Source organism: Montipora foliosa, chromosome 6 (assembly GCF_036669935.1).
Source record: "Montipora foliosa isolate CH-2021 chromosome 6, ASM3666993v2, whole genome shotgun sequence".
Classification (NCBI taxonomy): Eukaryota; Metazoa; Cnidaria; class Anthozoa; order Scleractinia; family Acroporidae; genus Montipora; species Montipora foliosa.
The window spans coordinates 7,852,504-7,878,520 of NC_090874.1; the positions used below are offsets into that span (position 1 = coordinate 7,852,504).

A 26,017-nucleotide genomic window follows, 5' to 3' on the forward strand; every position below is an offset into this window, starting at 1 on the left:
ATTGCTGTTAACTGAGCCTTTTTGCTGATTGAAAAATGCCAAAACTGCTACCGTGTTGTTGACTTCTTGTGTTTTGAAGCGACGATATTGTTGCAAAACCTCGTACTAAAATGACGACGGCATCACGTTTTTCCCGCCAAAATGACGCTGGTTTGCGCGTGCTCATTGTTGTTCTATGAAAAAATCTCGTACTCGTAGTCGTTCTCCTACTAGAATCCAAAATCCGCGTAAAGTGGTATAAAGAGAAGTGGTCTAGGGGTTATGTCTTGGTGAAACTCCGAGCAAAATAGACCCATTTCGATATATTAAAATTCTATCCTAAACAAAAGACATCATCTCGAGGCACTGTAAATATAAGGATTTGTATGAGTTTATTCCTCAGAGCCTCGAGATGTTTTGCACTGAATTTTAATATATCGAAAGTGGGCTATTAGTTTGGGACTCCGAATTTAACTTGGGCAAGAGATTGAGAACCGCATCGAGAAGACCAAACCTGTCCTTGAGGACAAGGAAAGGAAGGACATTTGGATTTGTGACATGGCTTGTTCAAAAGAAAATAAGATCGAAACGAGAAACAAACGAAGTACAGGCAGCTCATTCGCATTCGAGTTGAGGGAACAAAGAGTCGGTTACAAACAACATTAGCGGCACGCCAGTTTTGAACTTATGCGGTGCACCCGGTGAAGGCGTACGAGAAGTGATAGTAGGGAGCTTACGAAACGACGACGCCGACAGCAACGACGACGCTACAAAACAATAGGTTTAGTGAGCAAAAACAATGGCTCTGCACGCTCTGCACGTGCGTTTTACATTTTGGTACATTTCTTTGCCGTCATCCTATACGACGACGTGAAATGACCAAATTCAAGGTTCTGTGGAGGACGTTAGCACATGACGATGAATTTTCAGTTCTCTCTCTACGCTTCCAACCCACTCATACCAGTTTAATTCCTCGACAGTTACTGCACATTTTTAACGCGAAATGACTTGAAATAGTTTCTTTGTGACATGAATAACGCGAACTTGTATTTTTAAATGAAGTCCTCGTTGCCGTCGGCGTCGTCGTTTCGTAAGCTCCCTAGTGAGATCGAGAAGTAGACTACGAGCAGTCCCTTTGTTTTCTTATAGTCCGTCGAGAGCGGAGCGAAAAAAACAGGCCGCGCGAAAGCTGGTGTCAAAGCATGGAATCCTGTTGAATTGTTCCCTTTGCTTGATGCCAAGAGACGTCGTACTCTATTTGGTTTACCGGTTGCAAATCTGTGTGAAAATGCACATCTTGCGTTTATTTAAGAACTACTTTTCTTTCACAACGCGCGAGAAGGCAGTAAATTGCCCAAGAATTTGGGCGGTGTGTTTGCTTGCTGATTTTGCGAGTTTATTTAACTCTGGGACCACCAACTGTACTTGTCCTGCACCGCGCTTTGCAAAAAACCAATTGGGTGTCTCCTGCCAGTATATCTAACGCATTTGTGCGTTGTGAATGGTTGTAATTTTCTCAGTTGGAAAAAAAAGTGGAAATGGAAATTGAATCTGTTTACCCACGGAACACCTTAAGGAGGTCGGTCAACATGTGTCCATGCATTCCGGATCGAATTGGAATTTGGCAGTGTTGGTTTTTAAGGAGAGGGGGAAACCGGAGTACCCGGAAAAAACCTCTCCGAGCAAGGAAATAACCAACAACAACAACAAGCTCAACCCACGTATGACGCCGGGACCGGGAATCGAACCCGGGCCACATTGGTTGGTCCTCAATACCCCAAAGCTGCAAGCTTTAAAATAATCATGACTCATTGACTGTGTGCAAAGATACGTTCATAACTAAAAACGTACTTCGTGACACGGCGGCCATGTTGGATGGCAATACAATACAATTTCTGTTCGTAGAATTTGCATAATGCACATGTAATAAAATGTAGTTCCCAGCGGAGAGACATTTTATTGTACTTGCCATCCAACATGGCCGCCGTGACGTCACATGCAAACCATCAATTATGTTTGACTTTTGTAGTTAGAGTGATTTTCAATTGAGTGTCGAAAGTAATTAGCGAATTACTTTGGTTTATAATTACTTCACTCAGTAATTGGTTCAAAGTTCTCGCGCCAATTTTTCAACCAATTAGAAGTCAAACCAAAACTAATCATGGCTCGCGCGTGCACATTTTCCCGCGCTTTGTGTCGGCTACGTGTAATTACTTCGAGTTTTGATTGGTTTACTGGATTTTCTCCGTCCTTTTTGATTGGCCAAAGTAATTACTTTGGTTTTGGTTTTACGACACTCATTTGAAAACCGCTCTATTACGGTCGGGATGGGTTCGTCTAGAAATGTGCAAACATCGATGTATCTTCCTCAAACGGTAAATTGTTGTCTTTTTGTTTTGTTCACAGCTGAACGATGACTTGGGAAAGTGCAAACCCGTCGCTAAGATTCACGATGCAGTCATAACTTTCGTCTGCAAGCAATCTCTCTTTCCTTTTGTAAGTCGTGTTTAGTATCATCTCATCAATATCAGGGCCCGTTTATATGAAGAAAAGTTGTCCCTCGGGTAAGAGGGCCGTCTTCCAAGCCGAGGGCGTTTATATGAGAAGAGAATTGACAAGAGCTGCCCGTCTTAGTTTCGATCATCAAGAGACTGGGGTGACATGGCTCGCTCAAGCTCTCATTGGGGAGCTTTAGCAACGAGAACGTCACAAATTTGCATGTTTAGGAGGCAAAAACACTAGCTTTGCACGGTCGTCACGTGCGTTTTTCACTTTTGTCCATTTCTTTGCCGTCGTCAGCAAAACGGCAACGTGAAATAGCCAAGTTTGAGGTTTTATGGAGGACGTCAGCACTTGAGGATAAATTTTCTTTTTCTCCCCTAAATTAAGCGCCGCTCATAACGGTTTCATTCCAGAGGGACTGCTACACCTTTGTCACATTAAAAAGCTTGGAATAGTCTCGAAGTGATTGCAATAACGCGAATTTATGTTTTTAGATGACGTTCTCGTTGCCGTTCCCGTCGTCGTTGCTAAAGCTCCCTATTATCTTTCTTGTCCGAGTTGACCCGGCTAGGCCAATCAAAGTGTTTACATGGGAAAAAAAAGTTGGCCCGGCTAGGAGGGTGACCTCACTGTCGAGAACTTGTAGCCACCTTTTGTAAGGAGATGTATGGAAAGTTGGATCGTCCTGGGGAGCAGGGGTAGACAGGTGACCCTTCTAACCGGGACAACTTCTCTCCATATAAGCAGGGCCTTAGCTAACTGGAAGATTTTATTTTTCATTTTATTCGTAGAATGGCTTCTGGTTCTCCATTGGATTTTGTCTGTTCTTCTTCATCCCAGCGATAATATTTAGCGTCAAACTGGCGAAACACTATCGTTGCATGGATTATGAGAGCGAATTTGATGAGGGAATGGACGCGTAAGTAACAAGAGCTCGCTTCTGCTCAGTTTTATGTAGTGCATGCAAGAGTTCATTACCCAAGAGTGAGATTCTGGTATCAGGTTTTTCTCCATCAGCGTCAGAAGAGTGTCTATTTTTAATCCAAGTTTTGAGGGAAAATAAACTATAGACCAGAGGCCTACTCACATGATCCCGGTTGACCGGGGTGGCTGAGTTACCGGGATAAAATTGGTCTCTGTTCATGTGGCGACTTTCAGCCCGGTTTCTGAGTTAAAGAGTGGCGACGCGACCATTTAGGCGTGAAATCTAATGAACACCGCGGGTGAGAATATCTCGATTTTCTTTGTTTAATCAGCCTCAAATTTCATCATCGAAGAAAAGAGAAGTAAGGCATTGTATTATCTTCCTCCCAGTAGCCGGGCTGAAATGTTCATGTGGCAAAATTTCCAGCCCGCTTACTGAGATCCTGGTTGGGAAAACCGAGATCTCGGAAACAGTGCCAGCGCGCCCTCTCATATGAACACAAAAAAATTTTTACAAAGGATTTATAGGTGAGGCGAGATCTCGGAAACTGGGCCAGCCTGGCCAACCGGACTCATTTGAAGAGGCCCCAGATTGGCACTCAGTGATGTGCCCAATCCATATCTCCTGGGTTTAGATTCTTTGTGTATATTGTATTTGCAATATAATGTTGCATTCACGTTTTGATCTTATGGAAATATCTGTAACAAAACGTTTTATTCCTAAAGGCTTTGATTAGGGTGCAACGTTGAGTTAGCCAATTTGGTTTATCATTATTTATTTTCCCACAAAACTTTTCTGACGCTGATGGGGACTAGGCCAATTTGGGTAAATCTTAATGCTCTTGGGTGATGCACTCTTGATACAACGTTAACATCGTTTCGGTCCGTGGGAAGTTTGTCGGATTCTTTATTTTGGGTTGGTACCTTTTGTATTATTGCACGACAACAACAGTCCGAGGGCCAATAACTAAAATCAGCCGATCACATTACTTCATTTCTGGTCACTCGAGGGCCCATATTTTCTCAGTAGCGGACTGGGTATTGTTGCGAATGATCCGATTGAGTTTGAAATTGTATACTTCAGAATCAAAGCAGAATTCTGTCGTGGCATTTCAATTTAGTGATTAACTTACTGATACCCGCGACTCGAGATGGGAAATGCCTGCATGCCTCCTGTTACTCGAGTGTTGCCCGACAAATACGAGGAAATTGAGGGATTTTATAGTCCCTTGTCTCACTCATGGGACAAAATTCAATGACAAATTTCAGCATGCAATATGACTGTCAATCAAACATACTTGGCCCCAGTCTCCATCAGCCCACCCCTTCGCTCCGCCTGCCGTAGTCGCAAGCCACTGTAAAGTCTTTTGACTGTCTTTTGTGCTCTTTGCAGAGAGATGTATGAAATGGATCAGCCGCATCATTACTCTGGCGCCCCGCCACCTTAGTAAGTAACTAGACGCAATAAAATGAAGGGACTCTCGGAAAAAATCCGAGTGGTTCCTTTCAGGAGTCGATTAGGAGTACTCGGGTTTTTTGCCGAGTATCCCCAAGTCATCATCGGAAAAAAAACCTTGGCTTCGTTCACCGGAGTTAACAAATAACACATTTTTCAGTAGATAGACGTAATAAACTCCCAACTTGCCAGTGCGAACAATTCTTGAAATAACTACCCTCAGGACTTACAAAAGTTATTTTAGGGAGTTTAGGGGAAATCTTAAGTTAATCACGAGTTTACTCGAAAAGGGTAATGTGGAATTCCTTCACTGATTAAATTACCATTAAATCACAAACAAGATGATCCTACGCTGCGCCGACTTCTTTGAAGATTACCCAAAAGCAATCTGTTTTAATCTTGTCCATTTGTGTCTATCCGTGCTTCGCTTTCCTTTTGCTGTATTTCTTTTATGTTGTGCAACAGTTTTAACTGGTTATTGCAATGTTTCATTCTGCCTTTTGGGCATTTTGAAAATTACATCATGTTGCGTGACGTAACCTCTTTACCCGCAAACTGTGCCTTGTAAATAAGCTCCCCAATGAACGACTGACGTTTCGACAACCTGAGGGGAAGTCGTCCCCAGGGTGTTTTTTTTTTTTTTACACTGGAGACTTACAAATATCACAGTATTGTTAACTTGTGCTTCCTGTTTGATGTTTGAGAAAATGTTTCCTTTTTTCTTTACACAGCGGCTCTGAGAAGAAATCTTGGGCCAATCCGAAGTAAGTAATTAATAAAAAAGCCTTCGTTCATTGTATTAGCGAACTACCAAGGATTTGTATACTGTATGACCCATTTAATAGAGGGAGACTGTAGCAATACTCCCTAAAAATATTGTCTAGAGTGCCATGCGCATGGAAACCAGTCAACTATTTTGTTTGTTTGCTTTTTTCTTTTTTTTAATTCCCATCTAACTGTGAACTTTTGAGTAAGATTTCTTTCAAGGGGTTAAACCTATCTATTAAATCTATCTATCACGTAAAAAAGTCATTTTCTAACCTTTGCAATAAACATAACCGTTCTTCAGATAATGTGGACCAATTAACAACAGTCTTGAACGTTAGAGCGAGATTCAATCGAGTGTCGTAAAACCAAAACCAAATGATTGCTTTGGCCAATCAAATAGAACGGCAACCGTCCTGTAAACCGATCAAAACTCGATGTAATTTCACGTAGCCGACACAAAGCGCGGGAAAATGTGCACGCGCGAGCCACGATTGGTTTTGGTTTCACTTCTGATTGGTTGAAAAAGTGGCTCGAGAACTTTCAACCAGTCACCAAGTGAAGTAAATGCAAAACCAAAGCAATTCGCTTTTGTTCGGGAAGCTTTCGACACTCAATTGACAACTGCTCTAAATCGTAAAGAAGGACAGCCAAACGTGCTCTAAATCCTTTGTTAATGCGATAACCATTTAGGCACAAGCACTAATAAATGATCACTTAAAAGGAATATGCGGCAGACCTTGCAGGGAAATAGAAACACCCTAAGTTTTCCCGGGACATTCGAGGGGTGGGGGGGGGGGGGGGGGAAAGGGGGAAGTTAATAGGCTGATTTAGCAACAGAACGGGAACGTCAGTGGCGACGGCGCGCGCAAAAAAAACACCAATGAGAATTCAGAATAGAATAGACTCCACTCTTTTCTTCTCTATTCTAAATTCTCATTGGTAGTTTTGCTGCGCGCGACGTCGCCACTGACCTTCCCGTTCTGTTGCTAAATCAGCCTAATATCTTATTTTGAGGGCTTGGATACCACGCCACCCTTTACAACCCTTTCCCGAGGAACTTTAGTTTTTGGAACAGGTTTTTCCAACGAAAGGTATCGTATTTCCTTTGACTCTGAGATAGCTTTGTTCAGATTGGCTTTTACAACAGTGGGCGTGCTTTCTCTATTTAACAAATCGAACGTGGTTCAATGTTGCCTGTACTCTCATCGACAACGATATTCGTCATCACAGTGGTCAAAATGCAACCTCGTTCCCAGGGTCTCTCAGTTGGCTGGAAGATGAGGCACCCTGGGAACGAGGTTGGTCAAAATGTTGTGGATTCATGAGACGCAGCCGAAAATGTTTCTTTCAGAGCGTGACCAAGATCATGATACAAAGAGAGAGCAAGGGTTGCCTATAACTTTTTCGCAATATGATTGATTTATTCCCCAAAAAAGCGCGTTCCTGATTGGCTATTATATTGCGTGACGCGAGTACTGATGACGTAGTGTTGAGTAGTGTTGTCTTGACTCTTATCGACAGCGGCAAATTAGCCAATCAGATTGCGAGATAACAAGCAATTGTGGTAAAAAAATGGATCTACTCGGGATAGGGTTGACTCAAGGAATAAGTGGAGATATGGAGGCTCGCCTTGGTGAGCCCCAGCATCCGTTGCATATTATTTGTGCTTAGTCTTTTATGAACCAATCAACCAGAGTCGAACAGTTTTTTGAGGTGCGAACCAGTTTCAACAAACTTTACCATTTGGAGGGATTGAATCTGCTTGACTGTTTTAGGTAACGTGAAAGTTATGGTACCATTTGAAACACCATTAATTGCTTAACAAGACACACTCATTGATGTGACTTGGTGGGTTAAGACCGCTGCTTAGGCCATCTAAATATGCCCTAAGCAGTAAAGTAATTAGCAGGCTTAGATAAAACTCTCTGCAAAGTTTAAAAAATTCTCTGGAGCAGATTCAGAGCTATCTTAAAATTATCCCATCGACCATTTTCGATATATTAAAATTCAGTCCAAAACAAAAGACATCATCTCAAGGCCCTGGGGAAGAAATAGAAGGATTTGTATGAGTTTATTCACTAGAGCCTCGAGATGATGCCTTTTGTTTAGGACTTAATTTTAATATATCGAAAGTGGTCTATTGTGAGGGTGGATATGAATCCACTCCAGATATTTTTTTAACGTTGCAGAGAGTTTGATCTGAACCTTTTTTTAATCACTTCCCAGAAATAGAAATTTCGGGTCACCGATTGGGCTTTTAAGATATAAGCGTTTAAAGACAAGTATAAGGCGTTTTTGCATTGTACTTTTGTTGCCATGGTGACCCCGGCATTACGTCACATCAACGAGGGTATCTTTTAAAGAAATCATGCTGTTTCATTTGGTAACATAACATTGCCGTTTTGTTGAACAATGTTGTAGAGTTCATCCTTCTAATGAGACATTTCCTCCAAATTGTTGAAACTGGTGTGAGCCACCTTAATCAGCGTCTGCAATTCTAATGGGTGAAAATTATAATTATCTGTTTGACAAAGGTGGGTTGAGTTCGCTCTAGGCGGATAGGTAACCCAGCAAGGCCCGGCAAACTGCCGAAAACCAGCTGTCTACTCAGTCTTTCCCCGGGGTTTCTTTTCTGCTCGTCCCCTCGGTGGGACCGAGAAAGTTGTTGTAAAATGTTCTTCTTTGAAAGGTTTATTGTTTTCGAAAAGTTCAAGGGAATGACTATATGAAACTAAGTTTGTAAACGTGATGTGCTGCTTTTTCTGTCAGAAACGCCGTGTATCCACAGGCTCCACCTAGCAGAACCTAATACCGGTAAAATCTAAAGTACATAAATTTTTGTCGATGTTATTAAAGTCTCGCTATTTTCAAGTTTAATACTCGAAAAGCGCCTCCACGTTGTTTGAAATAATTCGGCTCGTAAATCTGCTAATAACACTTCAAAACGACGTAAAAACTGATGTGTTGAATGTCAATTTTTTATCTCTATGTTTTGCCTTGACAGTCGTGAAATAGCGTTGAAAAAGGTTTTTGTTGGTGAAGGGATGTGTGACTGTAGCCGTTACATAAAGCGCTATTACACTGTGCAATTTTTCGAGCAAATTGTCCCGCAACGACTTGGCAATACCAGTTGCTCGAAACATCGCCCAACGTAACATACCTTGCAACGGCTGAAAAACGTTGCGAGGCAAGTTGCAGAAACCGTTTCGGAAAGCAGAATTTAGTTCTGCTTTCCGCAAAACTTGACGCAATGTTGCAACATATTTTTCAAGCCTCGAAAACAATACATGCTGCGTGAAACACTCGTCAAGCAACTTCTTTCGCAATACGAAGAATTTATTTGCATTGAAATTGCGAGACAAGTTGCAGGAAATATTGCCGAGTCTATCAGCGCTTGTAGGGCGTCAAGCAATGCATCCCTCTGGGAGGAGTGTTGCGCGACTTCCAAGTCGATGCTTGTGATCCAAAAGTGCGGAATTCTGCATTTGATAAGAAACCGAAGACGTCGAGGCGCTTTTTTTTTTTTGCTTTCAAAGGTTGTTAACTTTTAAAAAAATGTTGTCACTAATTTTAAAGTCAAAATTGAAAACTTAGGTGCTTGTTTGTGAGAACCTTAAAGAGATCGACATAACACATAATCATGCCATGAAACAAGGAATTAACGGCCAAGGCCACCTTAACAACGCAACAGAGAATGAGCATAACCATCTACCATTTTAACAAATTATAGGGACGCTTTAGTGTCAAGGGGCTTTTAAAGACGGAATAATAAGCTGGCATAATTTGAAAGAAATAAACACCTTAACAGCAATCTCAAATGTGAAGTTAATGATGAATTGATGCACCTTCATGAATGTTGGTCCAAAAGTATGAACCAAGGCAGGTTTGTAGGATTCTAATTGTAACTGATGTGATCCTTTTCAGTGGGTATCAGAATTATCATTGAACGTCGCTGCCAGGAATTGTCTACTACACAACCAGACAGCAACTATCCAAAGCCGTGTTTGCCAAGGAGTTTAGTTATTTTGTAGATAGAGTCAACAAGCAGTAATATTTTTGTCAACAAATATATAGGTAACGTGAGGTATCTAAGTGCGGTGAACGTAGTTTTCATTGAAGGGGTGTTGATATCCGAAAGTAAATTCGTGATTGTTTTAGGAAAAAATTGCCTTAGTTAATGGCAATTGTGACTTGCGCGCAAGCATTTTTTTTGAAGCCTTTGTCCAACAGAATTCAAGGGTCTCACTCCTCGGTTGTGACGAAAAGGGAGGTTGGACACCTCATGACAACTACACAACCGACAACTTGAAGCCCCAAACAAGGGGCCCCAAGTTTATCGTTTGTAGAGTTAAGTACTTGTCTGCACTGGTGACATTTTGCATGCATTCGGCAGTCTAACACAACGTTATGTATTTGTCATTAAGTGTCGCACCTTTCTGTCACGGATCCACTGTTGTCAAAACCCTCCCGCGTTCGACCATTGGTGGAGGAAATGCCATGGAGACGCGGGTGACATTTTCCCGTGCATGTCGCTGGCTGCCATTAGCTTTTGTTTTAAGGGACTCGTTTGGAAACTGCTTTAATATTTTAGGCGTTACATAGTTTTTATTGTATTTTACAAACATTGAATTCATTTGTTTTGAAAGAGAAAGGGTTGTACTTATTGATTTTGTCACAAGGTATAGTATCCATATTAGTTATTAAATTCTGTGGGAAAAACCTGTACCAAAATTTTAAGTCAACGTACACAGCGACTTTTATGTCATGCAGATATAGTATATAGTAGTAGTAGCAGTAAAATTCTTAACATATCACTTGACAGTAAGGTATATGCGTAAAAGGGATTTGTATTCATTTGGTTGAGTTTTTTAAAAATATGGTTCTATATTCTGAACATGAAAAATTGTGTGACACGACTTCATTGGTTCGCTTTTGAACTGTTCTGTTACCGTCACGAAATCTTCTTCATCGTGGTTGACCAGTGTCTCTGTTATCCTCTCAGGGTCCCCACCCATATTCTGGCTGTTGTCGTTCAGACAACTTCAATACAGAGGTGTTTGTTTAACACACCATAACTGGGATGGGTGTTATTTAATAAAAATGTAGCTCGGAGCTTGGCTAGATTTAACCCTTTCACTCCTGTAAGGGCCACTGAGACTTATAGATTTTACTCTGTCTAACGCCAGACGATTTTACTCGTCAATGGGGAACCCCACAGGAGTGAAAGGGTTACGATATTATTTTTTTAGATTACCAGCATTGCACGGAGAGCTTAACTCCGTAAATTTCATGTTATCAAATTGTGTGTACGGGTTTTACTCTTCGAACACAAAGCCACCAAGAACCGCTAAAAAGAATGAATAGTGGTGTAAAAGGATTCGTTTTTCAGGTTATTCAGTATATATCGATATTTCCAATAAAAATTTGATGAATTCAGTTATTAGAAGAGGTCAAAACCTGTGTGGGTCCATTCCCACGGTATTGTATCGTAATTGTTTTTGGCTGATATCAGGAACGCTTAATAATCTCGAGTACACATTATAATCTAACTACAGTATATGAAGATCTTATTTACGTTTTCCTAAATCACGGAGGCTTGTAGAAATAAATTCACGTAGCTTTAAAATGGGTCTCATGTTGTTCTATTTGTGGTCTCTTTTTTTGTCTGGAGCTGTTACCTATCAGGGGCATTTCCAGCGTTCTTTGAAGGAGAGGGGTCCATTTCTTCCGAAATCAGTCACGCAAGGTAGTTCAATTATACAGCCGTTCAGAAGTGTCGCATTTAGAGGGTCCATTTAGACGGCAAATTTGTTTACGTGTCAACTAGTACGTTCTCTTTTCTGATTTTTTATCACTCTCTCAGTCATGAATCAAAATATGGAGCTACATCTTCACTGACTTTTGAAAACAGTCGTCATCTTAGCTCGAAACTACGAGGGGAATATTCCCCAACCTCATTCCCAAGCTTCTGGGCTGGGCCAGGTGAAGCAAAGGAGGGTGAGTTCCTGGGAACGAGGCGAGATGATTGCACAAAACGTTTGAAGTGACGTAAGTGCACGGTCGCGGCGTGCATGCCCTTTGGTTTTGTTCACTAAGGCGTTTTTTCGACGTTCTCAAAGCCATCGTTGTCGTGTATGTGGTCCCTTTGTTTTTGATGACGTCGTCAAAGAAATATACCAGAATTCCATCGCACGTGCGGGGCGTGAAGAGTCATATTGCTATTTTGCGTTTTCGTCTTCGTCGACGTTGTCCTCCTATCTCTCATCAACCTCAGGTATGGAAACAACGATCTTGTGTAACCTTAACGTCCGCTGTGTTTTTAAAACGCTGTGCTTAAACATGCTTTTTGAAATATGTATTCTGTGCACGATTGTGTAACTAGCTTATATCATGTGGAAGAGACTCAATAGGACAGGTGTGTGTAAGCCTAAGGCGAAAAATATAAGAAAGAATCTATGGAATAGATAGCTCTCATTATCAGCCATTCGGATGCAGTAAACACCTGGCCCCAGTTGTTCAAACGGTGGATAGCGGATAAACACTAGCAAAACCCAATAAGTTATCCAGTGGATAGGGTTTTATCCGGCGGATAGCGCTATCCACCGTTTGAGCAACTGGGGCTGGTTCAGTAGAATTGAATTCTACAGATAAACAGAGAGTCATCATCATTCGCTACTGGAAAGCCTGCAGTTGTGCCATGCATTATTAATTTATGACTAAGATAAATGTGAATATTAACTTCGTATTTTATTGTCAGATGTATTCAGCAAAGACTGATGAACATTTGAATCCTCTCTGCGCGTACCGCTTTTATAATGCAAATCACGATTAGTAGGATTTGTTGCAACCCGTCCATGTCCAAACAGCTGGATCAGTTTCAAGTTCTCTACAGTGTTTGGATTTCTACATTTCTGAGTTAATTTGAATTTGACTTGGCCCGTTTGAGAAAAATAACTACAGGAGGCTATCAAATTGTCGAACCCGTATCTTCCATGGAAACACGAAAAAGGTTCTTGCTATATGTATCATTGTGCCATGCCGCGGCAGTTGAAGTACATTCCGTCTTTGCCCTCGAGGGTTACTTTAGTTCTTTAGCGTAAGCAGTTCACCCCACTTGGTTACAAGAATTACAAAAGCAAACAGTTCAGGCGATTTATCAGTACATGTAATTATAAATTAACCTCTTCGATAATTCCGCCAACAATCGCAGCCACTTAAATTTGTGTGGTATTATGTTTATAGTAAAAGAATGCTTTTAATAACGGATTCTCTTTCATAACGCTTTCAGGTCGGGAAGAAAACACTGAGTTGCCGTCATTACTGATGGTTATCCAAATTTATCCATGATGACGCTGAAAACTATTTGAAAGCTTGAAAAGAAGAGAAGTAGGAAACCCTAAAATTAACATCTTAACTTGTAACTTTGTTTTCTTGGGAAAAAAGAGCTTCCGTTGTTTTCAATGTACTACGTTGGTGTTTATGACTCCTATTGAATTACTCACGGAAATCCTAAAAGGCCCCTCTCTTTTATGACCCGACTCCAAGAAATAAGAAAGAAAGAAAGAAAGAAAAAGAAAGAGGAAACAAAATGAAAGGGAACTGAAAGAAAGTCATACTCCAGAAGATTTTTTGTTGGTGCCGCCATAGTAACCAAATTGTATTGATTGGGTAGACTGAGTGACGTAAAGAAGTGGTGTGATTCGCAAGTGTGATTTTTAGTTCAAAGTCTACAAGTTTCGCCAATTAGTTTGAGTGGAGAAAAGATGGAGTGCTCTTCGGGAAAGCCTGAATCGTAAAGGCAACACGTTTCATTTCGGTAACTTAATTATGACCAGTCAAGCTCATTAGCTCCTTTCAATAAGGATGTCGAGTTCGTCTCCGAAGTTTTGCTGGTTTTAATTTGTGAATGTGATGGATCAATGGATCAATATTTACAGTTTGACTCGCCAGAAGCGGTTGAGAATCTGTACAACATTGGCACGCGGAATGAAGGTAACCATCACTATTTTTAGGGTTTGAAGCAAAAATAATGAATCTTTTACTTCTGATAAAATGCTTAGTATTTCTTCAATTTTGAGAGGACGTTGCTCTCGATTCATCAAGTTTGTTTATGGTTATAGTCAGCTAGCTTTGTGTGTAGTATTGATTACCCGGTCAGTGAATAAGTCAACACATTTGTCATCAAATTAATAAACCCCGTAGTCAAGGCGATAAAAGAAACGTCGAACGATAACACGAGAGGAACGTATCTATCCTCCGTTTTCTTCAGAAGTAAGCAATAATAGTCCAATGCAACTTACGTAATCGCGTGAACAAGTAAGTTATGCGTAATATTTAACAAATGAATATTAACACTTCACGTCACATGCACACCATATCGCGCTCAGAAAATTCTCGTCATTTTTCGGTCAGCTCCAGCACGAACAATTCTGGCTGGTTCTTCAGCATTCCTTTTGCCGTAAAATTGCATTTAGTAAAACGCATTTATTACCACGAGTTAAGTTGACAGAGACAAGAGTTAGAAGACTCTTGAATACCTACCTATGCTTCACGCTAAAAAAAAAGAGGCAAGTTGCTACGAATTGCCAAATTTTAACCTTTTTGTACATGTGCCCATCAGTTTGCCATCACCTCTTGTAAAATAATTAGGATAGCACGCGCACTCTCATTGGTCAACAGCTGTGTTTATATGAGAGAATGGAAACACGGTTGTGACATCGCACAAATTTTCATTGGTTATCTGTTGTAGACTCGCGTTTTGATTGGCTGGTAGGAAATAACGTGAGCGCGCATCAAGAAAATCTGTTTTAATCTAGAAGTAAAAAAAAACAGCATTTTCCTTCATTCGTTGAATTGTCTTTGAGAAATATTTTGTAAAAGCAATGTTACTCCAGGTGCTGACCGAATCGATCGCGGTCTCAGAGGATGAGAATGGAGAATAATTCATTAGAAGTGAACGCGTACAGCTAATTGTCTCACAAAATTTAGATACTGTTTACAGAAACTTGGACACTAGGGACGTTCGCATTGTTTTCTTTAAATATTTCGGGATTTGTTCTCCAAAGACATCAGCTGATACCAGAGAATGGCGCCAAACAGGGAACACTTGCGCTTTCTCCACGTGTAGTTTTAGAGAGATTTAGCATCGCGTTTCCGTGAAACGTGAAACGGGAAACGTCAAACGGCAGGCTGTTGCTTGTCATAAAAGCATGAAAATTGTCCTATTCTAACTTTTCTCTCTCGTTTTAGAACTTGCGCGACATTTGTAGATAACGGGCAAAAAAGGGAGCTAAAATCAGACCAGTTTCTTGGCAAAACGCAAATTTCAGTTTCACGTTTGCCGCCTGCCGTAAACGCAAAGCTAAATCTATCTTAAAAGTGGAAAAAATGATCGTGCCTATTACATACGTGGTTCGAGGTATCACAAACTGAAGCCCTTCGATTCGGCGTCAATTAGCAAACACCCAAACACACACCCCCTGGGTTATTGTAGGAATTTTTCATCCAGAATAACTCGCGTCTTATTGTTTGGCCACCAACAATCAACACAAGTTTGGGTTAAATCTGGAACAAGTTTAAATCGAACGTGTAAGCTTTCCTGTTTTGTTAAAATTGTATTAGATGTCACTAGTTTGCGATTGCAGTCGCCCGTCTTAACTCTCCTGTTTTCACTTACCTTGGGATAACGGTGAGCGAAAATTGCAGGCTGACCTTTCGTTTACAAATCATGCCTTAGAATCTTTAGTGAAGCGTTGATACGATGACATTTGGAAAATATTGATGCAGCGTATGTTGTAACAATATTCAGCAGTCGTTTTGGAAATCGAAAATGCGCTATATAAATTCATTACCATTAGCATTTGTAAGAGGCAGAACTTTAAGTCTTATTTCACTAGCGGTGTTTCCGTGTCTCTTCAGTATCAGTGTTGAGTATTGCATCAAATTTGTCGTCGTAATTCTGTGACTTGCTGTACTTGTGTTACAAAATCGCGAATAAGCAGAGAAAAAGGATTAATTGTTTCAGTGAAGAACCAGTACAGAAAACAGCAATTATTCCTTAAATTATCCAACGATTTAACCTCTCAAAAATTGAGTGACTTAACTTGACAAAACTAAGTTTACAAGTAAACTATATTCACCAATATGCAAAACAAGCGGAAATAACAAAGAAGGCTAATAATGAACGTGGAAATATCGAGAGAACTAGAAAGACGTAGAAACATTTTCAATTGAAACTAAAGAAACATCCTTTACTCGTTGCAAATCCATAGACAAACATTTGCTCCAGCTTTTTGAATTTACATATTAGTTGTAAACAGAGGAGAGGGTAAAATTAAACCCTCTCTCCCCACCGCAAAGTATAATTTCTTGATGCTTAGCCTAAACATTTAAACGGTGTGGTGTCAGTGAAAGCTCTTAAAAACTGATGCGTTGTGTCGAGTTGTGACCTTCTCATTTTCCGTTCACAAAATGGAACCATGGATGCCAGTTCATACGTACTTTGTATCGGTTTTTGTGTGTGTGGGTGTGTGTGCGTGTGGTTGCACTATCAAATTCTTTACACAGTCAGGACCGATTCTTTATAACTTTTGTAGCAAAATTAACGTAATAACAGTTCACAGACGACAGTTGCTTTTCTTTTGCGTCAGATTTTCCCGCGGTTTTTTTTTTTGGCCGTGTCACGCTTGGCCACGTGTTCCAGCTGCATGACACCTGCGCTTTTCGTATACAAGGCTTCGCATATGGCGTGCCGGGGGCGTGACCTGGGCTTTTCTGTCAAGTATATTTATAAATTACTACGAAATGTTTACAGTATTAATTAGATTCAAACTTTCAAAAGCTTTGTAAAGCAACCCATTCTCCATGGTTAATTTGTTCGGAAAATATTCGGCATATGTCTTTTGTCGACAATGCTATCTAACCTTCCGAGGCCAAATAAGTGTCATTTTTGGTGATAACATAATTCCTTGTCGTGTTTGCTACAAAGATCGAGAGGGACAATGGCCGGTGTTTGACGCTCAATTTTGAGAAGTTCTTCTGAATCAAACAAATAATGTTCCGCGGTGTGATTCGTGTTAAAGAATTTTACCCGAACTACAGGGACAAAGCAAGGATTTTTCAAAGGAGGGTTACGCTGTGTCAAACAGAGGGTACTCACCAGATCACGGTGGCGTTTTCGCCACCTGAATAGGGAGTTTATTAGGGAGCTTACGAAACGAGGACGACGACGGCTTCGAGGACTTCATTTAAAAATACAAGTTCGCGTTATTCGTATCACTACGAAACTATTTCATGTCGTTTCGCGTTTAAAATGTGTAGTAACCGTCGAGGAATTAAACTGGTGTGAGTGAGTTGGAGGCGTAGAGAGAGAACTGAAAATTCATCGTCATGTGCTAACGTCCTCCACAGAACCTTGAATTTGGTCATTTCACGTCGTCATTTAGGAGATGACGGCAAAGAAATGTACCAAAATGTAAAACTCACGTGCAGAGCATGCAGATTCATTGTTTTTGCTCACTAAACCTGTTTTTTTTGTGTCGGCGTCGTTTCGTAAGCTCCCTAATATTGTAGGTTGTAAAAAAGGCTTACAAAGGAGGGGGGGGGGGGAGGGTTACGGGCACCCCAGGACCCCCCTAGCTATAGCTACGCCCTTGAACTGGCAACAACAACAACAACTCGATATTGGGTTGTTACTAAAAGTTAAGCATTCCGTGCATGTTGTTATCTAAGTGCACATTCTTCGTGCAGAAGAGCAGCTTGCTGCGATAACTGATATTTCCAAAATACTTCTAGGTTGTGTAAATCTTGCCAACATGAACCGTATTTAGAAACGGCAAACCGCTTAATGAATCTTTCAAGTCAATATTTGCCTTTACAATCAATGACCTGTTGCGATTTTGGTAATCTACCTCTAAATTGAATTAGCAGGGAGGATTAATTATCACATAACCATATCTGTGAGGTTATGAGTCATCCAAGAAGATTTTCACTCCCGCTAAGTTACTCTTCCGAAAAAATGATGAAGAAATTGCCGATGAGCTGGTTAATCTCTTGTTTGAATTCCACGAATTTGCCGCATTCACTGAGTGCTTCATAAAAAGCCGGCAACAGGTTGGGAACTTTGTTTTTACTAGCTTTCTCGCTATTACTACTTGAAAATTGAAGTTTAATTGAGTACCAAACTTAAACTTCGACTTTTAAAATGTCGCTTTTTTCCGCCTGGGCTCAATTTCTTCATGTGCTCGTGGAATTACTATTTAACCAAGCATTTGAGTTTTATCTCAATTTCCGGTCAAAGGGTAAACATTTTCGAAATTATTTACTTTAAAAACAGGATATTGCACAATTGTTCTGATATCTGAACAAGGCAATCCAGTTCTTATTTCAGTGATTATTTTCCCGCCAAAAATGTCACGCGCTTATCACTTAAGGCACCCCCTGCAGTCCCTCAAGCGTTGCCAGCGCAAGCGCTTCACTGTAGATCAGAACGATATAATTTATCTGACATTTTTTCGGAAGAAAATCTTTGAAAACATCGACAGTTTAAAGAAGTTTGATCCAGTGAAACACGCAAATGATTTTTATAACGCGTGACCAGTCACATGAAACTCTCTGTTAAATTAATTATTGAAATAATTTTGGTCATGCGATTTCTCAGACACAGTCCCTGTTGGATTTTTTTGATATTTTAATTTGAACTTTAGAATTGTCAAGCTAAAGCCGTCATAGTACTTAGCTCTCTGTTTTTAATCCAAATGAGACAGGTCAAAATCCTCGTGATTCATCATTTCCTTTATTTATCATGACCAAAGGAGGGGAAAACTTGTGATGGATATTGCACAGCAACTTTTAATTAAGTCAAGCGATTAATAGACTGAGACGAGTGTAGCACTAGAAGGGGCTCCATGTCTCCAGGCGGATATCCAAATTCCACTCCGAAATGCAGAAAATGACGAGCCACATTTCATTGTAATTTGAACTTCATCTTTTTTTGCGCCAGCGTGACCTCTCGTAAAGACCTTCCTAATTTCTTCGACAGTGCTTGGTTCTTAGGTCAATAATTTAAAGGAGGATGATGAAAATATTGGAACCTCCGATCGCTGTTAAAATAACAAAAATGTTTGAAAAGCGTAAAAACAACTGTTATGTCCTTAGCGCAGGGTCTATTTTCTGCAATGACAGACGTGCGTCATCAGCTTTCTGATTAGTATTGTTTCGTATTGCTTTGGTTGGGAAAATAATTTGTTTTAATGATCTCTATTGCCCGAAATGAGGTTTGCCATTTTGTCTTCCACAAGATTTTTCGCTGTTGCGAAGAGAAAGTGATGAACTTCCGGTCCTGTTTTGATTGAACCGACCTTTTTACAGTCCCATGCCCCAAGCACGGAAAGTATCTTTAGCACGTGATAACATTCATAAAAAATACGAAGGGAGAATAACACGCATATCAGGGAAAGTTTCAATACGTCATAAATGATGCATCAAGGAACGGTTTCATTCACCCTTTTTTCCATCATAATATCCAAACCAGAAAAGATGTTCTCTTTCACTCTCCTGTTTCAATCAGGATCTAAATGACGAGCCTGCAGTATAAACATTGACAAAGCGACCTTTATAACATTGTAAACGTGAGAAATTGTTAATGCACTATGACCAGGGCGTTGGACATTCCTACGAAGATTTTCTTTTGTCTTATTGTCGGAATGGTAAAAAAAAAAAAAAAAGGAAACTGAAAACTGTAAAAGATTTTGAATTTTTTAAATGAAAAGATGGATTTTGGTTTTTTTATGCTCTATCGGGGAAGTCTTATTTGCCGGGCGCATCTGGAAAGAAAAGAAGACAATTAGATGCACTGTAACGCTGCACCTAGAAGTTATTTTTAGAATCGCTGTCGCTCTTTCTTTCTTACAGCATTTTAACCATAAAAAAGAAAATCTATTCATTTTTGTAGCGCCTCGTTTAGTGAGAAATTATTTGCGATAAAAGGTCGTGGAATATTAAAGCCTTAAAGAAAACGATAGGTAAAAGAAAAATATATACAGTTAAATAAAAATATTTTTAAGTAAAAGAAAGGATCGATTGGAAGGTAAACTTCATCACAACTTTAGACATCCCTCAACTACCAATACACTTTGGCTTCCAATAACTCTCAGAAAGAGTGAAAATTTTAAATTAATATTATATATACATTTTTTTCTGGAGTCCGTGAGCGGAAGAATTTTGGACTTATTATTCAATCGGAACTTTGCACCACGGACCCTTCGAGAGTTGTTGCTCATTCTCGTTGTGCCCACGTCATTATCCCATTGTATTGAATGTTATGTTTGATCTTTGTCTGAGTCCGCCCATTTCCTTAGAAGATCGTATGTTATGCGTTTGAAAAGCGCAGAATTAACAATTCTTGCCTTCTGTCTCGTAAAGTTGCTCAATCAACGATCCTGATAATCTAATGATCTTTGAATATGCAAGTTAGGGCCTTCCGCCGTTGCTTAAATCGTTGCGGTTTTTTTCATTTTGCCGAGTGTGTTACTTTTTTGCATAATTGATCCCGATTTAGAGTAAGATTAATTTACTCAATTCTCTCTTTCACCCAATCAACGCAAATATATCTAGACGAAAAACCGTGCACAGCCAAACAAAAAAATGTGAAATAATATGCTCAGTCGAGCTATACAGTTTCCTTTATGCGAGGATCAGTCAACCTAAGCGTTTGCACGCTTTGATGGAGTTGTCAAAGGAAAATTTGGTTCTTTGTTTGCGACTTGGCACTTTTGAAATGCAAAAGACGTTTTGCCTTTGTATTGATGTCTTTTTCCCAGCACCTCCCCCAGCTCGAAATTTTCATTGCTCTGTCTCACACCCATAACTTTGTCTGCCTAAGCAACAGGGCACGTGATTGGTTCATGGAAATGTAAGACGCTTTGCTATTGGCTAGCTTTTGACAATACCGTCAATTTATAAACTTGAAGCGTGCTAATAACGCGTGGTGCTCAACCAAGCTAAAGGTCATTGTTGGGCTTGGCCTTCTATTGCTCTGCAAAGGCGTTGTATCATAACCCAAGTTTGATCACTGAGCACACATTTCTTGATTTTAAAGCGTAAAGATGGCGACTGAAGTCGAATCACCCGCTTTAGAACCAGCCCCAGAAGAAGTGGAAACCAAACCAGAAGGAGAGGCTAAACCCGAGGAAAATCATGTCGAAGAGAAGCAAGATGAACAGACTGATCAAGCAACCGATGAAAACAAGGCAGCTGAACCCGACGCAAACGCAGTCAACGACAGCGCAAAACCAGAAGAGAATGGCCCAAGTCAACCAAAAGTACTGATTTACCAACATCCACCTTGGAATAACATTCCATCGCCGCTTCCAGCTTGCATCAAGATTGAGACCTATTGCCGATTGATGAAGATTCCCTACGAAAACGTTTTCAAAGCAGGCACTGATCAAAAGTTACCTTACATCGAATACCAAGGCGAGACAAAGAAGCACAACCTTATAAGCTTCCTCAATTCCAAGTTTGAAGTTGACGCGGATGCTTCCCTTACCGACAAGGACAAAGCGCTTTCGCGAGCTTTCCAATGTATGGTTGAAGAAAACACGTTTTGGAGTTTGATGTACTATCGCTGGGTCGATAACTTTGCCGAAACCAAGAAGTATTTCAAGGGCTTAGATGTTGTTCGGAAGAATGTACGCCCAAAACTCGATCAAGGCAAATGCGTGAAGTGCTTAGAAGCCCATGAAATCGGCAAGAACAATAAAGACGACATTTATGCTATTGGTGTCCAAGATTTGAAAGCGATCTCTGCTTTTTTAGATGACAAAGAGTTCTTCCTGGGTTCTGAGCCGTCGACTATCGATTGCACGTTGTTTGGGTTGCTGTCATGCCTTCTGAACACGGCCGAAAACTCTCCATTGACCAAAGTTGTCACTGAAGATTTGAAAAATCTCGTAAACCTCTATGATCGCATGAAGCTTAACTACTGGTTGGATTGGAATGAGCTGTGTAGCGAGGAGCAAGTCGAGGAGACGCGACCAAAATCGAGATTAAGCGTTAAAAAGAAGAGGCGAACCAAGCCCACAGAGCCGGCTGCAGAAGAGAAAGGGGCTGAAGTTAGCGCTGAGAAAGAAGGTGAAGAGAAAAAAGAAGAGGAAAGTAAACCCGAAGAAGCTGCAGCTGCCGAAGGTGGGGAGAGTGCCCAGGCGACAACCGAAGAGCCAAAGGAACAGGCGGAGGCGGCAGAAGAAAAGAAAGACGAAGAAACTCCAGTCGTTAATGGTGATGCCAGCGAGGAGCCGGCGGCCGAACCAGCTCAGGAATAAACTGTAAGCTTTTCAAATTCGTTTTCTTTGAACAGTTTAAAGCAAACAAACGCTCCTATAACCTAGGTGAATACTACTTAATTACTTTGGATGTTCAATCTTCGAACATAAGCTCAAGATCCTTTATATTGTATTATTATTTTTCTTGCTTGTTTGCAAGATGTGCGACTATTGTCTTAGTTCGGAGGTCTGTGTAGTGTAAGCGCTGTTAAGTATAGTTAATTTTCAATGTAGCCTCTGTTGCGAGGGAATTAAGTGCGTGCTCGATTTTCCATGACTGATTGAACTTATTTTCGTAAAACTTCTCAACCATTATTCGCTATGTGTCCTGATTAATTTCTGACCATCGTAAATAATGAGAAATTTATTCATTTCGACCAGGAGTAGCCCCCACGGCGAAAGGAATTCGCTTGAAATCTCGAATTCGGTGAAATTTTTCGAAGGTGTGCCGCTTTCCGAATTTAGGTGGGGCAGCTCGACAGAGCGTTTTCGAATCAAGTAACAGGGATCGATCAGCTCTCGGTTACATTAGCACCAAAGACATTAATTTTTTATCATAATCTTTTGATTGTTAAAACTTAAATGTATTAGTGCGTGCGAAGTGTTGAGAGAAATGTGTTAGTGGAAGCCATTGCAGATCTCATTGAACAGTAGAGGTCGTGAGTGAGTGAGTACTAAGGAAGCGTAAAACACTAGGAATTTCTTAAAGTTAAATTCGCTTTCCATGTGCATAAGAATAAGAGTCGGGTAATCATGTCGACGAGCATGTAAATTCATTCAGTTTACTTAAGGAATGTGAATTATGGTTTATTCTGCCAAGTTTCATCCAGAAAAGCGCTGTCCTTAACATTTTACCGCGGTTTAGTAAATATTTACTATAGCGAGTCTTCAGCTTGTTCCAGGTTTATCATATCGGGGTAAAATACAAGTTACTTTCGTTCTCGAAGAAGAACTTGCTTGCTTTGCTTGCCGTCGGAAATCTCAATTGCTGAAGCGAAAGTGGAACAATGGCCTCGGAATTATTTACCTTCCTGTTCTACTGCTATCATCTAAATTAGATTATAATGTCTTACATCTTAGTCCTTCTCGCTTTCATGATGCAGTGCCGTGGCAACTTTCAATTTTCCGAAAATAACTAACCATTTCTGCATTAAAATCTGCTTGTAAACATAGTATGTTTGAATTTACTGTGTATTTTGTTGTGTGAAGCATATAGATTTGCCAATCTTCTTGAACTAGTACGCTGAATTGTCGGGTCCAAGAAGGAAAACAACTAAGCTATATATTGCACCGATCCTAAAGTAGTACTTGCGAAAGGAGTGTAAATTATACAACCATATTCATCTATAATTTTAAGATGGCTTCAAAAGTTTATGGTATTTGGTTGTTGACAGTTTTGGCTGTTTCAGTGTCCTTCTCGCAGTTTTTTCTTTAGCTGATAGCATGCTTGCTTAAATTCTCCATTACCAGGCAACATTTTGACTGCCTTAAAAAAATGAGTCGTTCATATTCTTTTTCATCATGGAATACTATGTGGGAAAAAAAAACTTGTTCACCCTTGTATGGGTTATTTTTTGTTATTTTGTATTGTTGATCATTAGACCAAAGTCTTGAATAAATTCATTGCTGAAGTTAAATATTGTTACATACTTGGCATAAAATTGCTACCTTTCTGAGAGACCAGGCATGTTAAGGATAGTTCAAAGTACACAAATTAACAAAGATTATTGTTTAATGGTGATCTTTATATAGCTTTTTCTTAATCTCTTTTGTTTGAAAGCTATTCAAGGGAGGAATTGTAGCAAGGTATTTCTCACTGATTGTGATGTAAATGATGTTGATGTAGTTGTATTAGATGTGGAGTGAAGGAATTGGAAAGTGATACAAGTATGTAGACAAAAGACTTTCGTGTAGAATGTATTGTTAAATTATACTTAGAAGAGAAACAAGATTAAAAACTGAGCAGTCAATGTTAGTTCTTGGATTTTATTTTGATCAATGTGCATTGAACTGACTGAAGTTGCTAAGAATACATGCCTGTGAAGAAATATACCCTTGCGTTCAGGCATACAAAAAGTTGCACTCATGTCGATGGAGCTTCCACAATCGGAGCTTATCCTGGTTTTTAAAGGGCCACCGACAACCAGTGTCCTTTGCGCGCCTTTGTTGTTGTTATCATCCGGGCAATCCCCTGAACTCGTGGTTTTCAACATCATCCCGTGAAGAAGAACTTCTGCAAATTCGCTGCTCTATTTGTTTTTTAATCCAAACGCCTTCCTCCTTTCGTTCCATAATCTTAAGGTTGAAGTAGTGAGCCAAATAACATGGCGCTTTTCCTTCCTCGGCGGACGACCTTTCTTCACAGTTTTCATTTCACTTTTAACACGAACACAACACCCAAATAACACCAACAATACAATATTTAAACATTAAGGAAAGTATTAAAAAAGTTTGAAGCTACTGGGCATCCAAAACACGACGATGTGAGGCGATGGAATTTGACTTTTCAAGAAATACTAGTTTCTGTATTACAGAAAATGGCGCCGATAGCTTGCACGCCCCCAAAGACTTGTGGTTGTCGGTGGCCCTTTAAGTAGCATGAAGCAGGTGGGAGTGTTGCTATTCCCCTTTGGGTGACAGGTGAGTCCATCACAGAGTCAGTCACCCAATATCTTTGAAAGATGATCAAATACTGACCTTCAAAAAACCATGGCTGATCTCCCTTAATAAAAATTATGATATCATGGCCAGAAAAAAAATAATGTTCAACGTCATTGTCTTTTTTTTGTCGTTTACTTTGATTATATATTTTTTTTAGCATGGATTTATTTGGGCAAGAAACTGATTTTGAGGTGTTCCTTGTAGCAGTTAAATTTCCCTGCTCTGCAAACAAGAGTTGCAAGTCAGCGTCATGATGGAAAATGTGTAATTATGTTTCAGCATCCTTATTCAAGGCGTGAAATTACGACCAATAGACCTTATTCCAAAATGGCCGCCATTACACTATCTTCAGATTGAAAGAAAACTCAAGGTGAGAAACAAAATTATTTTGTCATTTCTTCATTTATTTCAGTAAAAAGAGCAGCAAAGTGGCAACTACCAACCCTTTTATTTTGAAAGAGCGAAGATGAAGACAAGTCGCAAATTCTCAACTTCTCCAGATATTTTAGTCTCAAAGGAAAAAAGATTCAGTCGCACTGTATACACCTTATTCCAAAATGGCCGCTATTTAGATATTCTTTTGTTTTTATTCAAATTAGCCCTTGATGCCTCGTTCTTGAGATTAAAATTCAAAAGAATATTTTGCCTTGAACGAGGCATCAAGGTCTAATTTGAGTAAAAAAAGAATATCTAAATAGTGGCCATTTTGGAATAAGGTGTATACAGTGCAACTGAATTTTTTTTCCTTTGCGACTAAAATATCTGGAGAAGTTGAGAATTTGCGACTTGTTTTCATCTTCGCTCTTTCGAAATAAAAGGGTTAGCAGTTGCCACTTTGTTGCTCTTTTTACTAAAATAAATGAAGAAATGGCAAAATAATTGTTTCTCACCTTGAGTCTTCTTTCAATCTGAAGATGGTGTAATGTTGCTGCGATTTTACATGCACAACTCCATTCCTTTGATGTCATTCGCCATTTTCAGCGGTTTCTTTCAAAATAAGTATTGTGGGCTCATATTTTGTTTTGCTACACTGCTGACAACAATCCAGCGCGATGATTTTGCGACTAAATTTTGCGAAATTGCGACTACATTTTCATATTTTGTTGCAAAATTGCGACTGGAGTTTTCCGCTAATTTCAAGCCGTGTTATTACATTATGCATTGAGGCAAATGAGTCACTTTCAAAAATACTGCAATACCCTTTGTTTGCCCTCCAAAATTTGCATTATTTTCTCTTGGGACCATTGAAAATCCAAGAGAAACTGGAAACTATGCCCATGCAAAATTTTGGAGGGCAAACAAGGAGTATTGTGGTGTTTTTCAGAGTAGCCTATTTACCTCAATGCACAATGTAATTAGCACACTCAGTTTAGCAGCCACGGTACTTACTTTGATCATCTTCTGT

At 40.0% G+C, this 26,017-nt stretch overlaps 2 protein-coding genes across 4 annotated transcripts in view; both read left to right on the forward strand.

Moving 5' to 3' along the window:
* Positions 1-11,255, forward strand: part of LOC138006567 (prominin-1-A-like) — a 66,286-nt gene extending 55,031 nt beyond the window's left edge. For 2 of the 3 annotated variants that reach the window (XM_068852979.1, XM_068852980.1), the window contains exons 21-26: positions 2,386-2,475; positions 3,273-3,400; positions 4,799-4,852; positions 5,593-5,625; positions 8,399-8,443; positions 9,554-11,255. In XM_068852979.1, the coding sequence (XP_068709080.1) occupies positions 2,386-2,475; positions 3,273-3,400; positions 4,799-4,852; positions 5,593-5,625; positions 8,399-8,438 (345 nt within the window). In that variant the 3' untranslated portion in view covers positions 8,439-8,443; positions 9,554-11,255. The remainder of the gene's footprint in view (positions 1-2,385; positions 2,476-3,272; positions 3,401-4,798; positions 4,853-5,592; positions 5,626-8,398; positions 8,444-9,553) is intronic. The other variant, XM_068852981.1, reaches the window with a different exon arrangement.
* Positions 11,256-13,375: 2,120 nt separating this feature from the next.
* Positions 13,376-23,926, forward strand: LOC138006571 (failed axon connections-like). Its single transcript, XM_068852985.1, has 2 exons — positions 13,376-13,621; positions 20,727-23,926. The coding sequence occupies exon 2, from the start codon at positions 20,734-20,736 to the stop codon at positions 21,949-21,951; it is 1,218 nt and encodes a 405-aa protein (XP_068709086.1). The 5' UTR covers positions 13,376-13,621; positions 20,727-20,733; the 3' UTR covers positions 21,952-23,926.
* Positions 23,927-26,017: the final 2,091 nt, after the last annotated feature.

Bases quoted from the DNA above. Each gene is read 5' to 3' on its own strand.
- LOC138006571 (XM_068852985.1), top strand. From the start codon at position 20,734: ATGGCGACTGAAGTCGAATCACCCGCTTTAGAACCAGCCCCAGAAGAA.